We start from the raw sequence: 16,836 nt of genomic DNA, 5'->3' as shown, positions 1-16,836 counted from the left end.
CTGAGATGGACAGATTTTTAATCAGTAAGGGAATCAAGGGTCATGGGGAAAAGTCAGGAAAGTGGAGTTGAGGATTATCAGATCAGCCATGATCACATTGAATGGCAGAGCAGACTCGATGGGCTGAATGGCCAACTTCTGCTCCTACATCTTATAATGGTCTTTTGGTCAATTAATATAGGCGGTACCACATGGACTGTGATGGATCAACACCACCTTCTCAAGGGCAGTTAGGGGTGGGCAATAAATGCTGGTCCCACCAGAGACACCCACATCCCTTGAATGAAAAAAGGAAAAAAACTTCTCCGTCACGTGACATCAGTGCAGGAGTTCCTCAGGGTAGTGTCCTCGGCCCAACCATCTTCAGCTGTTTCATCAGTGACCTTCCCTCCATAATAAGGTCAGAAGTGGGGATGTTCACTGATGATTGCACAATGTTCAGCATCATTCACGGCTCCTCAGATACTGAAGCAGTCCGTGTCCAAATGCAGCAAGACCTGGACAATATCCAGGCTTGGGCTGACAAGTGGCAAGTAGCATACACACCACACAAGTGATGCACACAGATCATCTCCAACAAGAGAGAATCTATCCATCACCCCTTGACGATTAATGGCATTAGCATCAATGAATCCCCCACTATCAACATCCTGGGGAGTTACCATTGGCCAGAAACTGAACTGGACTAGTCATATAAATACTGTGGTTACAAGAGCAGTTCAGAGGCTAGGAATCGTGCAGAGGCTAATTTACCTCCTAACTCCAATAACCTGACCATCATCTACAAGGTACAAGTCAGGAGTGTGATGGAATACTCCTCACTTGCCTGAATGAGTGCAGCTCCCACAATTTTCAAGAAGTTCGACACCATCCAGGACAAAGCTGCCCACTTGATCAGAACCTATCCACCAACTTAAATAGTAACTCCCTCCACCACCCATATACCATGGCAGCAGTGTGTGCCACATACAAGATGTGTTGCAGAAACTCACCAAGGCTTCTTCAACAACATCTTCCAAACTCACAAATCTACCACCTTGGAGGACAAAGACAGCAGATGCATGGAAACATCACCACTTGCAAGTTCCCTTCCAAGCCACACGCATTCTGACTTGGAACTGTATTACTGTCAATGTTAATCTAGCTCCCTCTCACTGTCACTCAGTAACCCGTCTCCCCCCCAGTGCCCTCTGTTACTGACTGTATCTCTACTGATGTTAATCCAGCTCCCTCACACTGTCACTCAGTAACCTCACTCCCCCCAGCGCCATGTTACTGACTGTATCTCTACTGATGTTAATCCAGCTCCCTCACACTGTCACACAATAACCCCACTCCCCCCAACGCCCTATGTTACTGAGTGTATCTCTACTGATGTTAATCCAGCACCTGCACAGTCACTCAGTAACCCCACTCCACCTAGTGCCTTGTGTTACTGAGTGTATCTCTACTGATGTTGATCCAGCTCCCTCACACAGTCACTCAGTAACCCCTCTCCCCCCAGCACTCTGTGTTCAGATTGTATCTCTGCTGATGTCAATCCTGTTCTTTCACACTGTCAATCTTATCACAGTGTCAGGGTTTGCTGTACCCTGCTCCCTGGCACTGTTGTGCTCAGCAATTCTTCTCAGCTTGTTTCAGTTGAAGAGATAATAATGGTAGAATCTGTGAGCCTCTGTTACATTCTCTTGGTGGACACAAGCATGGGTTGGAGATAATGCTAACAGACTACGGCTGGAATTCTCTGGTCCTGCCCCCTGCGGGACTGGAAATTCCCATCCAAGGTCAATGGACCTTTGGCTGGTCCATCAAATTTTCTGTCCTGCTCGTGACGATTCCTGCCACAGGCAGCACCAGAAAATCCCAGCCTATGATTCTGATTTGCAACCCAAACTCTTCATTAATGGCTTGCTGTCCCATCAATGACACCTCAGAAAACTCTTCTCTTCTTCATATAAAGTTAGTATTATACCAAAGGAGCAAAAAGTATTGCAATGCAGCTGTCTTACCGGCTGCTCTGGGTAGGAATCGAGGGTAATTGGCTGTGTCGCCATCATGGTTCTAAGGGAAGCTGGAACAATGTTGGCATCATGAGGAAGGAAGATGGTGACCCTGAAATGTACAGGAGAGAATGATTTGAGAAACAGTTCACAATTTTTTGCTTTTTTCCTTTTATTCTCCATGACAGCCACTATATTCTGACAAAGGCACAGGGCCAGATGTCTGCCTCCATGTCTCTATAACTCTGCAACTGGCTGCCTCAAGATGATGCTGCACACCTTGAGTGGGCCAGCACTGATTTTTCATCTATCTCCATAAGGACTTCCCAGGATGCAGATTGTGGTACAGGTCAGAAACTGGGTATGTGCAAGATTCTCACCCACTCTGTAACACCACACACCCTTGCTCAGAAACATTAAACCAGCACATACCATAACCCTACAAAAAAACTCAAAGCACTGCAAGAGCAAACTCACTCCCCTGATGGAGTGGTGCTTCAGGTGAGAGGGGGAGGGTAGTGGGAAGGGGCTCAGAAACGCACGATGCTATTACTAACTTACAGAGTGTGGAGGCACAATTTCTCAGGAATGTTTATATATTGCTGTGGGAAATAGCTTCAGAAGAGTAAGATGCAACTTGATTGAAATCTTTAAGATCCTGAGGGGTCTTGGTAGGGTGGATATGGAAAGGTTGTTTCCTCTGTGGGAGAATCTAGAACCAAGGGTCACTGTTTAAAAATAAGGGGTCGCTCATTTAAGACAGATGAGGAGATATTTTTTCTCTCAGAGGGTTGTGAGTCTATGGAGCTCTCCTCCTGAAAAGACGGTGGAAGCAGAGTCTTTGAAAATATTAAGGCAGAGCTAGATAGATTCTTGATTAAGAAGGGGGGTGAAAGGTTATCAGGGGTAGGCAGGGATGTGGGGTTGAGGTTACAACCAGAGCAGCCATGATCCTATTGAATGGCAGAGCAGGCTCAAGGGGCTGAGTGGCTGACTCCAACACCTAATTTGTACGTTCGTATATAAATTAATTGGGAATTGGTAAAGCCTGGAAGAGTGAGAACCTTAATGCTAGGAATTTGTTATAAGTCGCTAGAAAATAAAACGGAGGGGTTATACCGCTGCGGAGGTGACTCAAGGTTAATGCCAAGGACACAGCTGTAATCCCTGTCACACACTGAGATTTATAGTGGGAACACTCTGTACATGTGAGGAAATAAAAACAGAAAATGCTGGTAAAACTCTGCAGGTCTGACAGCGTCTGTGGAGAGAGAAACAGAGTTAACGTTTCGAGTCCGTATGACTCTTCAGAGGTAAAGCCTGTTTCTCTCTCCACAGACGCTGCCAGAGCTGCTGAGTTCTACCAGCATTTGCTGTTTTTACTTAAGATTTCCAGCATCCAAGGTATTTTGCTTTCATATTATGTATATGTGAGGAACTTGATTGAAGAACTTAAAGGATCATTTCTTAAACGGCTTGCAATGAAGCCCACAGGGAGAAGCAAATATTGGATTTACTCCTAACTAATGAAGCTGGATTAAAGTTAAATTGAAATATAGGAGCATTTGGGTGCTAATTATGGTTGTATTGTTAACCTTCAAAATTAAAGTGAGCGTAGAACAGGTAATAAAAACTATTAAGAGATTGGATTCCAGCGGAGTAGACTTTGGAGTGCTTAAAAACAAAAAACTGCGGATGCTGGAAATCCAAAACAAAAACAGAATTGCCTGGAAAAACTCAGCAGGTCTGGCAGCATCGGCAGAGAAGAAAAGAGTTGACGTTTCAAGTCCTCATAACCCTTCAACAGAACTGACTGAATATTAGAAGAGGGGTGAAATATAAGCTGTTTTAAGGTGGGGGGGGGGAGGGTGGGGGGATGGGAGGAGAGAAGTTGGGGGGTTGGTGTGGTTGTAGGGACAAGCAAGCAGTGATAGGAGCAGATAATCAAAAGATGTCACAAAGGAACAAAGAAGTGTTGAAGGTGGTGATATTATCTAAACGAATGTGCTAATTAAGAATAGATGACAGGGCACTCAAGGTACAGCTCTAGTGGGGGTGGGGTGGAAAGACTAGCAGGGCATACAAGATTTAAAAATCATGGAAATAGGTGGGAAAAGAAAAATCTATATAAATTATTGGAAAAAACAAAAGGAAGGGGGAAGAAACGGAAAGGGGGTGGGGATGGAGGAGGGAGTTCAAGATCTAAAGTTGTTGAGTTCAATATTCAGTCCGGAAGGCTGTAAAGTGCCTAGTCGGAAGATGAGGTGCTGTTCCTCCAGTTTGCGTTGGGCTTCACTGGAACAATGCAGCAAACCAAGGACAGACATGTGGGCAAGAGAACAGGGTGGAGTGTTGAAATGGCAAGCAACAGGGAGGTTTGGGCCTTTCTTGCGGACAGACTGCAGGTGTTCTGCAAAGCGGTCGCCCAGTTTGGTCTCTCCAATGTAGAGGAGACCGCATTGGGAGCAACGAATGCAGTAGACTAAGTTGGGGGAAATGCAAGTGAGATGCTGCTTCACTTGAAAGGAGTGTTTGGGCCCTTGGACGGTGAGGAGAGAGGAAGTGAAGGGGCAGGTGTTGCATCTTTTGCGTGGGCATGGGGAGGTGCCATAGGTAGGGGTTGAGGAGTAGGGGGTGATGGAGGAATGGACCAGGGTGTCCCGGAGGGAACGATCCCTACGGAATGCCGCCGGGGGGGTGAAGGGAAGATGTGTTTGGTGGTGGCATCATGCTGGAGTTGGCGGAAATGGCACAGGATGATCCTTTGAATGCGGAGGCTGGTGGGGTGATAAGTGAGAACAAGGGGGACCCTATCATGTTTCTGGGAGGGAGGAGAAGGAGTGAGGGCGGATGCACGGGAGATGGGCCGGACACGGTTGAGGGCCCTGTCAACGACCGTGGGAGGAAAACCTCGGTTAAGGAAGAAGGAGGACATGTCAGAGGAACTGTTTTTGAAGGTAGCATCATCAGAACAGCTGCCACGGAGGCGAAGGAACTGAAAGAATGGGATGGAGTCCTTACAGGAAGTGGGGTGTGAGGAGCTGTAGTCGAGGTAGCTGTGGGAGTCGGTAGGCTTGTAATGGATATTGATGGACAATTTATCACCAGAAATTGAGACAGAGAGGTCAAGGAAGGGAAGGGAAGTGTCAGAGATGGACCATGTGAAAATGATGGAGGGGTGGAGATTGGAAGCAAAATTAATACATTTTTCCAAGTCCCGACGAGAGCATGAAGCAGCACCGAAGTAATCATCGATGTACTGGAGAAAGAGTTGGGGGAGGGGGCCGGAGTAGGACTGGAACAAGGAATGTTCCACATACCCCATAAAGATACAGGCATAGCTGGGGCCCAAGCAGGTACCCATAGCCACACCTTTTATTTGGAGGAAATGAGAGGAGTTAAAGGAGAAATTGTTCAGTGTGAGAACAAGTTCAGCCAGATGAAGGAGAGTAGTGTTGGATGGGGATTGTTCGGGCCTCTGTTCGAGGAAGAAGCTAAGGGCCCTGAGACCATCCTGGTGGGGGATGGAGGTGTAGAGGGATTGGACGTCCATGGTGAAGAGGAAGCGACTGGGGCCAGGGAACTGGAAATTGTTGATGTGACGTAAGGTGTCAGAGGAATCACGGATGTAGGTGGGAAGGGACTGGACAAGGGGAGAGAGAAGGGAGTCAAGATAACAAGAAATGAGTTCCATGGGGCAGGAACAGGCTGACACGATCGGTCTGCCAGGACAGTTCTGTTTGTGGATTTTGGGTAGGAGGTAGAAGCGGGCAGTCCGAGGTTGGGCGACTATCAGATTGGAAGCTGTGGGAGGACGATTTCCAGAGGAGATGAGGTCAGAGACAGTCCTGGAAACAATGGCTTGATGTTCAGTGGTGGGGTCATGGTCCAGGGAGAGGTAGGAGGAAGTGTCTGTGAGTTGATGCTCAGCCTCCGCGAGGTAGAGGTCAGTGCGCCAGACAACAACAGCAGCACTCCTGTCAGCGGGGTTGATGACAATGTTGGGGTGGGACCTGAGAGAATGGAGTGCAGTAAGTTCAGAGAGAGACAGATTAGAATGGGTGAGAGGAGCAGAGAAATTGAGGCAACTAATGTCACGCCGACAGTTCTCAATGAAAAGATCAAGAGAAGGTAAGGATCCAGAGGGAGTGGTCCAGTTGGAGGGAGAATATTGGAGGTGGGTAAAAGGATCCATTGAACGGGGAGTGCTTCAATGCTGCATGAAACCAACAAAATAGGAGGAATTATTTCTAAGGAAGAAATGTGAGGTAACGCATTTGAGGAGCACAAGCAATGAAGGGTATACACAATAAGTGGTAGGATACCGAGAAGTGTAGAGAAACAGGAGTGTGCGTGTCCACAGATCCCTGAAGGTAACAAGTGAATGGGAAGGTGAACGAGAGGGCAAATGAGAGGGCAAATGGGAAGGTGAATGAGAGGGCGAAAGCAAGGGTGAGTGCGAATGCCAGTGCGAACGCAAAGGCATGCAGGATTCTATCTTTTATTGGGCAAGGGTTAGAATATCGATGCTGGGGAATTGATGACAAGGAGGTTGGGCACAAGAGACTGAGGTGAGGGGGTCTTGAGGGTGTCCGGCTGCTGTTCCCTCCCTCACTCTGTGTGACACAGGAATTAGGAGCAGGTGTAGGCTATTCAGCCCCTTGAGCCTACTCCCCCATTCAACCAGATCGTGGCTAATCTACTACCTCAATGCCTTTTCCCACACTATCCCCATGTTCCTTTATATCTTTAATATCTACAAATCTATCGATCTCTGACGTGGACATAATGATTGAGCCTCCAAAATCCTCTGGGATTGGGAATTCCAAAGATTTACCACCCTCTGAGAGAAGAAATTCCTCCTCATCTTGAAACAGTGCTCTCTGGTTCTTGACCACACCACCCCAGCTCCCCCCAACCAGGGGAAACATCCTTCCTGCATCTATCCTGTCAGGCCCTGTAAGAATTTTGTCACCTCTCATTCTTCTAAACTCTAGACAAAACAGGCAAATCTGCTCAATCTCTCCTAAGACTATCCCACCATCCCAGGGATTAGTCTGGTGAACCTCCGTTGCACTCTCGCTGTGACAAATATATCCTTCCTTAGATAAGGAGTACACAATACTCCAGGTGGGGTCTCACCAAGCTCTGTACAATTGCAGCAAGACATCTTTAGTCCTGTACTCAAATCCCCTTGCAATAAAGGCCAACGTACCATTTGCTTTTCTAATTGCTTGTTGTACCTGCATGTTAGCTTTCAGTGACTCGTGAACAACGACATCCAGATCCCTTTGGACTTCAATAATTCCCAATCTCTCCCCATTGAAGAGAAGCTCTGCATTTCTGTTCTTCCTACCTAAATAACAGCTTCACATTTTCTAGGGGTAGGATATTGAGGTCGGCGAGCAGGAGGGCAGGGCTCGGGGTGGGGGGCGGGGCCCAGGGGTGGGGCCTGGGGGCGGGGCCTACTCGCCAACGTGTAAAATGACACGGGATGATGTCGGGCGGAACTCCCGACGTTGCCCTGCGTCATTTCCATTTTTAGGTGGGTGGGGGTACAGCCGAATCAGTTGTGCACCCGCTGACCTGTCAACGGCCTATTGAGGCCATTTAAAAGCTAATTGAAGTGCCTAAAGGACCTGCCCGTCCAACCTTAAGGCTGGCGGGAGGCCGGGAGACCTGGCGGGAATTAGAAAAAGCATCAGACCTCATCTACAGGCAGGATGGGGTTTCATGAGGGTTTTTAAAAATTTAATATAAGTTTAATTAAAAGTGATGGACAAGTCCCAACTTATGCGATAGTGTCACATGAGGGGACATGTCAGGGAAATTTTATTTTTGTCCATTGACCATTCTTAAATTTGGCACCGATCCACCTGAGGCAGCACTTAGCCTCAGGGGGATGAATGCGCTCCTTCACACGCATGCGCAAAGGAGCACACTCTCGGCTGAGGGAATCCCCCCCCCCTCCTCACGTAGCGCATAGCACTTCCTGGCGGACGTCACGATGGGCAGGCCTTAATTGGCCCAATCAGGGGCGCCGATTGAAGACATGCCTGCACGTGCCCGGTCCTGAACTTCCCCCCCAACGGGGGGAAAATTTTTCCCCATGTTATATTTCATCTGCCATGTTCTTGCCCATTCACTTAGTTTTTCCAAATCCCTTTAAAGCCTCTTTGCATCCTCCTCATAATTAACATTCCAACCAAGTTTTGTGTCATCAGCGAACTTGGAAATATTACATTTGGTCCCTACATCCAAATTATTTATATAGATTGTGAATAGCTTGTGCCCAAGCACTGATCCTTGCGGTACCCTGTTAGTCACAGCCTGCCAAGTTGAGAATGACGTATTTATTCCTTCTCTCTGTTTTCTGCCTGTTAACCAATTCTGAATCCATACCAGTACATTACCCCCAATCCCATGTGCTCCATGTGACCCGCAGCAGCGGCTCTGGGTCCAGTGTGGGTGGCTCAAGGTGAGGGTGACTGACTTCCCGGTCAATGTCTCACAGGCCCAGGTTCCCTGAGGTCAAGATCTGAGCTGCTGCCTTTCACACTTTCTGCTTGAGGTTCCAAGCATTGGTGATTAAACATAGTGGGGATGGAGAAAGACTATTGGCGATATAGTAAGGTTTTGTGGATTATATTATAAATGCACTGAAACTGCACATGGGTGGGGAATGCATACTCTGCAGTTGTGGCATCACCAAATATAGCTGCACACAAGAGCAGGGAAGTTATGCTAGAACTGTATAAAACTAGTTAGGCTGCAGCTAGAGTACTGCATAAATCTCTGGTCAACACATTACAGGAAGGATGTAATCACATTAGGGAGGGTTCAGAGAAGATTTACAAGTACGTGCTAAGAATGGAGAATCTAAGCGATCAGGGAAAATTTTATATGAACAAGGAGCAGGAGTAGGTCATTCAGCTTCTCAAGCCTGTTCCGCAATTTAATAAGATCATGGCTGATCTGATAATAACCTGAAATCTGCATCCCACCTACCGCCAATAACCTATCACCCCCTTGCTTACCAAGAATTTATCCAGCTCTGCCTTAAAAATATTCAAAAGAGTTGTTTTCTTTAGAGCACAGGAGACTGAAGTGAGGTTTAATTGAGGTTTATAAAATTATACCAGCCCTTGACAGAGTGGATAGGAAGGACTTATTTCCCTTAGCAAAGAGGTCAGTAACCAGGGGACAGAGATTTAAAGTAACTGGTAGAACAATTAGAGGGGAGTTGAGGAGAAACCCATGGCCACTACCATCTAGAAGGACAAGGGCAGCAGACACATGGGAACACCACCATCTGGAAGTTCCCCTCTAAATCACTTGTCATTCTGACTTGGAAATATATCGCCATTCCTTCACTGTCACTGGGTCAAAATCCTGGAACTCCCTCCCTAACAGCAATGTGGGTGTACCTACACCACATGGACTGCAGCTGTTCAAGAAGGCAGCTCACCACCACCTTTCTCAAGGGCAACTAGGGATGGGCAATAAATGCTGAGCTAGACAGCAAAGCCCACATCCAATGAATGAGTAAAAAAAAGATTGAAAAAAAAAATGTTTTCACTGAAAGGGCGATGGAACTCACTGCCTGACAGGGTGGGAGAGGCAGAAACCCTCATCATAATTTTTACATTAAAAATACTTGGATATACTTGAGATGCCATCACTTACAGGACTACGGACCAAGAGCTGGAAGTTGGGATAAGGCTGGATAGATCTTTTTGTGTTGGCAGGGCAAGATAGGCCAAACGGCCTCCTTGTGTGCTGTAAATCTCTTTCTCTTTCTACAATATGGAGAGAAAATTAGTTTTTGAAGATTTTGTTTTTACACTTCAGAGGCAGTTTATTCCAGAAACATGCCAAGCATCCAAATGATGAGGAAGAGTGATGTAGATGAAGAGGGAGGTTATGATTGCATTATGGAGAAAGACAGGATGGGGAACATGATAGCAAGAAACATGACAGTAACCAGCCAAAAAACTGATAAGGATCAAAGTGGGAACATGAGAGGAATATAATAGAAAATATAAAAGGACAATAACAGTGTGTTCTTTGAAGTATTAGGACCAAGATATGATATAGAAGAACAGTGGGCCATTTACAGAGATAATCAGTGGAATTTTACTGGTCCCAGAGCGACAGGCTGGGAGCTGGTAAAATAGCAGAGAGCCGAGACAGAACAGCTTCCTGATTCAGTCCTGCCGCAGTGTCACATTTTATCCTCAGACGAGTTTCTGACCTCATATCCACACCATCAGTAAGGTTGGATATTTCCACCTCCATATCATCACCCATCTTCACCCTGTCTCAGTTCATCTGCTGCTGAAACCCTCATTCTTGACTCCATTAGCTCCAGCTTTGATTATTCCAACACACTCCTAGCTGGTCTCCCACATTCTAAGGAGATGATGGCATAATGGGAATGTCACTGGCTAGTGATCCAGAGGCCCAGACTAATGCTCGGAAGCTGGTGGGATTTAAACTCAATGAATGAATAAATCTGGAATTGAAAGCTAGTCTCAGTAATACTCACCACGAAACTAACATTAATGATAGTAAAAACCCATCTTGTTCGTTAAATTGCTTTGGGGAAGGAAATCTGCCGTCCAACCTAGTCTGGTCTACGTGTGACTCCAGACTCACAACAATGGCCAGGATTTTCCGGGCCAATGTGGTTGAATTTTAACTGCCCTCTGAAATGGCCGAGCAAGTCACTTAGCTATACCAGACCATGACAGAAAAGTCAAAACAGATGGACTGCAATGGTTCAAGGCAGCAGCTCACCACCATATTTCCACAAAAGAAGAAAAAGAAAACCCTCCATAATCTTGAGGCCATCCAAAACTTTGCAGCCGATGTCTTAACTTGAACCAGGTCCCATTCACCCATCACCACAGCGCTCACTGACTGACATTGGCTCCTGGTCAAGCAAAACCTTAATTTCAAAAGTCTCAACATTGTTTTCAAATCCCTCCAAAGTCTTGCCCCTCCCTATCTCTGTAATCTCCTCCAAGATATCTGCACTCCTCTAATTCTGGCCTATGGAGCATCCCCAATTTTAATCTTCAGTATTGGTAGCTCTGCCTTCAGCTGCCTGAGCTGCAAGCTCTGGAAAATCCTCCCTACAGCTCACCATCTCTCTACCTTGCTTTCCTCCACTACCTGCAATTTCTCCTCCAGGTCATACCCCATCCTGACTTGGAACCATATAGTTGTTCCTTAACTGTCACTACATAAAAATCTTGAAACTCTCTCCCAAATAACGCTTGCACAAATGGACTGAAGCAATGCAAGAAGGCAGCACACCAACATCTTCTCAAGGGCAATCAGGGATGCCCAATAAACGCTGGATTTGCCAGTAGTGTTCACATCCCATGAACGAATGAAAAAAAATCCCATACCCAAGAGTGGTTTCAGAACCGGAAGATCCACAATCAATCTGATCTTCTCAGTTCAGCAGCTGCAAGAGAAATGCCATGAACGAAGTAGACCACTGTACATTGCTTTCATCTACCTCACCAAGGCATTCAATCAGGTGAGCAGAGATGGTCAATTTAGGCTACTGAAGAGTGCTGTCTCCCTGGCAATGCTACTCAGTGCTCTCCTTCCATGCCAACATGAGAAGAAAGGTCAGCTACAATATGTCATCACTGGAACTGTTTGAAATCTGCAGAGGATCCGTAGATCGGTGGAGGGATGGGCAATAAATACTGCCTTGCTAGTGATGCCCACATCCTGGGAACAAATAATCAAAAACATGCAGCCTTTATCCTTCTAGACAATAGAGTTTGCAGGTTTGGAAGGTGCTGATGAATTTCTGCAGTGCACCTTGTAAATGGTACACACTGCTGCCACTGTGCATCGGTGTTGGGGGAGTGAATGTTTAAGAATGTCAATGGTGGAGGATTCAGTGAAGGTAATGCCAACGAATATCAAACGGACTTGGATAGACACTCATTTCAAATGTCATTTGTGTTACTTACCACTTGTTACTTATCAGCACAATCTGAATGTTGCCCAGGTCTTGTTGCGTGCAATTACAGACTGTTTCATTCCCCAAAGAGTTGCATGTGGAATTCAATGTTGTGCAACCAGCAGCGAACATTCCTTATGATGGAAGGAAGGTCATTGATGAAGCAGCTGAAGATGGTTGAGCCGAGGACAGTACTCTGAGGAACTCCTGCAGTGATGTCCTGAAGCTGAGATGACCAACCTCCAACAACCACAACCATCTTCCTTTGTGCTCGGTATGACTCCAACCAGTGGAGAGTTTTCCCCTTGATTCCCATTGACCCCAGTTGTCCTAGGGCTCCTTGATGCCACACTCGGTCAAATGCGACCTTGATGTCAAGAGCAGTCACTCTCACCTCACCTCAGGAGTTCAGCTCTTTTGTCCATGTTTGAACCAAGACTGTAATGGGTAAGAAGAAATACTTCTCCAAGAAAATTCTTCTGTGCACACTTTAGAAATTCCTCCCCTTCTTTGCCCTTAACATGACTGCTGCACCTTTCAATATTAAAGTCTTCCATGATCACAACAGTTTTTGTTGAGGTTGTTGCTTGTTGAAGCATTTGTAACAATCTTCAGCCAGAAGTGCTGAGTGGGTGATCCATTTCGGCCTCCTCCGAAGGTCCCCAGCATCACAGGTACCAGTCTTCAGCCAATGCAATTCACTCCAGACGATATCAAGAAATGGCTGAAGGCACTGGATACTGCAAAGGCTACGGGCCCTGACATTATTCCAGCAATAGTACTGAAGACTTGTGATCCAGAACTTGCCACACCCCTAGCCAAGCTATTCCAGTACAGCTACAACACTGGCATCTACCCGGCTATGTGGAAAATTGCCCAGATGTGTCCTGTACACAAAAAGCAGGACAAATCCAACCCGGCCAATTACCGCCCCATTAGTCTACTCTCCATCATCAGGAAAGTAATGGAAGGGGTCATCAACAGTGCTATCAAGCGGCACTTGCTGAGCAATAGCCTGCTCACTGATGCCCAGTTTGGGCTCTGCCAGGGCCACTCAGCTCCTGCCCTCATTACAGCCTTGGTTCAAACATGGACAAAAGAGCTGAACTCCCAAGATGAGGTGAGAGCGACTGCCCTTGACATCAAGGCAGCCTTTGACCGAGTGTGGCATCAAGGAGCCCCAGCAAAACTGGAGTCAATGGGAATCGGGGGAAAATTCTCTGCTGGTTGGAGTCACACCTAGCACAAAGGAAGATGGTTCTGGTTGTTGGAGGTCAGTCATCTCAGTTCCAGGACATCACTGCAGGAGTTCCTCAAGGTAGTGTCCGAGGCCCAACCATCTTCAGCTGCTTCATCAATAACTCTATTTCATTCATAAGTTCAGAAGTGGGGATGTTCACTGATGCACAACGTTCAGCACCATTTGCAACTCCTCAGGTACTGAAGCAGTCCATGTCCAAATGCAGCAAGACCTGGACAATATCCAGGCTTGGGCCTGACAAGTGGGAAGTAAAGTTCACACCACACAAGTGTCAGGTAATGGCCACCTCCAACAAGGGACAACCTAACCAGCGCCCTTTGACATTGAATGGCATTACCCTCGTTGAATCCCCCACTATCAACGTCCTGGGGGTTACCACTGACCAGAAACTAAAATGGACCAGCCATATAAATACTGTGGCTACAAGAGCAGGTCAGAGGCTAGAAATCCTGTGGTGAGTAACTCACCTCCTGGCTCTCCAAAGCCTGTCCACCATCAACAAGGCACAAGTCAGGAGTGTGATGGAATACTCCCCACAACATCACAGGAACTGCAGCAGTTCAAGAAGGCAACTCACCACCACCTTCTCAAGGGCAACTAGGGATGGGCAATAAATGCTGGCCCAGCCAGCGAAGCCCACATCCCGTGAATGAATAAAAAAAACTCTCAGCTTGTCTGGATGAGTGCAGCTCCCACAACACTCAAGAAGCTTGACACCATCCTGGACAAAGCAACCTACTTCATTGGCACCCCTTCCACTAACATTCACTCCCTCCACCACCGACGCACAGTAGTGTACCATCTACAAGATGCACTGCAGGAACTCACCAACACTCTTTAGACATCACCTTCCAAACCCACGACCACTACCATCTAGAAGGACAAGGGCAGCAGATAGATGGGAACACCACCACCTGGAAGTTGCCCCCAAGTTATTCACCATCCTGACTTGGAAATATGTCACCGTTCCTTCACTGTCACTGGGTCAAAATCCTGGAACTCCCTTCTTAACAGCGCTGTGGGTGCACCTACACCACAGGGACTGCAGCATTCAAGAACATATGAACATACAAACTAGGAGCAGGAATAGGCCACCAGACCCTTCCAGCCTGCTCTGCCATTCAATAAGGTCAATGCTGATCTGATTTTACCTCCTGCCTACCACCGATAACCTTTCACCCCCTTGCTAATAAAGAATCTATCTAGCTCTGCCTAAAAAGATTTCAAAGGCTCTGCTTCCACCACCATTTTGAGGAAGAGATTCCAAAGAATCACAATGCTCTTGAGTAAAAATATTTCGCCTTATCTCTGTTTTAAATGGGCAACCCCTTATTTTTAAACAGTGACCCCTAGTTCTAGATTCTCCCACAAGAGGAAACATCCTCTGCACATCCACCCTGTCAAGACCCCTCAGGTTCTTAAAGGTTTCAATTAAGTCACCTCTTCCTCTTCTAAACTCCAGTGGATATAAGCCTAGCCTGTCCAGCCTTTCCTCATAAGATAACTCGCCTAATCCTTGTATTAATCTAGTCAACCTTCTTTGAACTGCAATAAGAAGGCAAGAAGGTAGCTCACCACCACCTTCTGAAGGGCAATTAGGAATGGGCAATAAATGCTGGCCTAGCCAGCAACACCCATATCCCATGAATAAATAAAATAAAAAGTTGCGCCATATCAGGCTTTTCTCTGGGCATACTGGATGTTGTGAATTTGGCATAGATGTTCCCTGAGATATGCTCAACCAAATTTCAGTGCCTGCCTCCACATGGGTCAATCGGCTGCAGTGTTTTCCCAAGAGAGATAGTCTGCAAAGCAGAAATTTGAACTGCCCATTCTGCAGGCAGTCATACCAATCTTGCATCAGATTCATGAGAGGGCCCACTTACAGCTTGGACATAATTGAACAATGAGGTGTTTACCACGATAGTTCATGTACTTCTCAGCAATTCCCTCGCAAAGCTTTTCCTCTATCTTGTTCCCACTATTTGATGACCTGTAGAGTACACCAGGTAGTGTAAAACCTCCTTTACTGTTTCTTAATTGCACCAAACAAATTCTGCCTTTGATCTTCAAGGGCATTATCTCTTTCTAATACTGTAATGTTTTCCTGAATCAAAACTGCTACCTCACACCCCTCCTTCCCTATCATTCCGGAATAACCTTGTACCCGGGAATATAAAGTATCCAAATTAGCTCTTTTTTGAGCTAGGTCTCTGTTGTCACCAATACAATACAAAGGTAGGTGAGGGCACAGAGAGGCTGCAAGGAGATATAGACAGGTTAAGTGAGTGGGCAACAAGGTGGCAGAGGGAGTGTAGTGTAGGGAAGTGCTAAGTTATTTACTTGGAAGTTAAAACAGAAAAGCAGAATATATTTTAAAAGGCATGCAACTTCTAAGTGTTGATTCATTTGTTCAGAGAGACTTTACTATATTCGTACAAGGAACACAGAATGTTACCATGCAGATAAAGCAAGCAATACGAAGACAATGGCATGTTGGTCTTTATTTACAAGGAGGTTGGATTACAAGAATAAGTCTTGCTACAATTGTACAGAGCTTTGGTGAGACCACACTTGGAAAACTACGTAGTTTTGGTCGCTGAGAGATTCTTTCCCCCGGCTGGGTAATCTAGAACACGGAGCAACAACCTCAGGATAAAGGGGTCAATCACTGAGGACTGAGATAAGATGAAATTTCTTCACTCCGAGGGTTGCGAATCTTTGGAATTGTTTACGCCAGAACGTTGTAGATCTTTCATAAAATATTCAAGGCTGGGACAGATAGATTTTTGATCTCTAAGGGAATAAAGGGGTGGGATTTTCCAGCCCCGCCCAACTCCTGGATCATCTGGCCTAGCCGAAAGTCAATGGACTTTTGGTTGGGCCACTGCATCGCTCACATTGGCCCTGCCATGACGAGGCTGGAAAATCCTGGTCAAGGGATATGAGGAGTATGGGGGCAAGTGAAGTTGAAGCAAAAGATCAGTCATCATTGGACTGAATGGCAGAGCAGGTTCAAGGGGCCATATGGTCTACTCTGGCTCCCATTCTTATGTTATGTAATACATAGTATTCCCATGTGGCTATTTGCACCTGTAACACACATGCATTCCAAACCTAACTTGAACCTCTCTGTATTTTTTATTTAAGAAACAATTGGATGCTACAAAGCAGGACTTCACAATCTTACAGGCTGGCCTTCCAGCTCTGTAATTATAATATCATAAGGGAAATAGAGGGGATTATTATTAATTCATAAAAGTCAGAGATGCCAGGAAATGTTTCTTTTCATTCCCCAGATCAAATTATTGAATTTGTTGGCAGTATGTATTCCTACAATTACTGAAAAAGAGACATGTCGAAGCTTTGCGTCTTGCACTTATCAGGACACTTTGCAAGAATACCATTATAAAAGGAAAACAACAATTTATACTGTACGAGAAGAGAGTGCTGATAGCAGCTAGGAGTTAAATTAAAATGCAGAATCTCAAAAGTAATGATCTCTGGATTATTATCCAAGACATGAGCAAATTAGTGTAGGGTAATAAGATTAGGGAGTTGAATGTGTGACTCAAAGATTGGTTTGG

At 46.0% G+C, this 16,836-nt stretch overlaps 1 protein-coding gene across 1 annotated transcript in view; it reads right to left on the bottom strand.

The window, feature by feature from the left end:
* pknox1.1 (pbx/knotted 1 homeobox 1.1) overlaps positions 1–16,836 on the bottom strand; it is a 127,549-nt gene that overhangs the window by 101,990 nt on the left and 8,723 nt on the right. Inside the window, exon 2 of the mRNA XM_041211931.1 lies at positions 2,010–2,112. Within this exon, the coding sequence (XP_041067865.1) occupies positions 2,010–2,112 (103 nt within the window). The remainder of the gene's footprint in view (positions 1–2,009; positions 2,113–16,836) is intronic.

The sequence above is a fragment of the Carcharodon carcharias genome, chromosome 18 (genome assembly GCF_017639515.1).
Source record: "Carcharodon carcharias isolate sCarCar2 chromosome 18, sCarCar2.pri, whole genome shotgun sequence".
NCBI classification, from domain to species: Eukaryota; Metazoa; Chordata; class Chondrichthyes; order Lamniformes; family Lamnidae; genus Carcharodon; species Carcharodon carcharias.
This window is presented reverse-complemented; position numbering and strand designations above follow the sequence as displayed.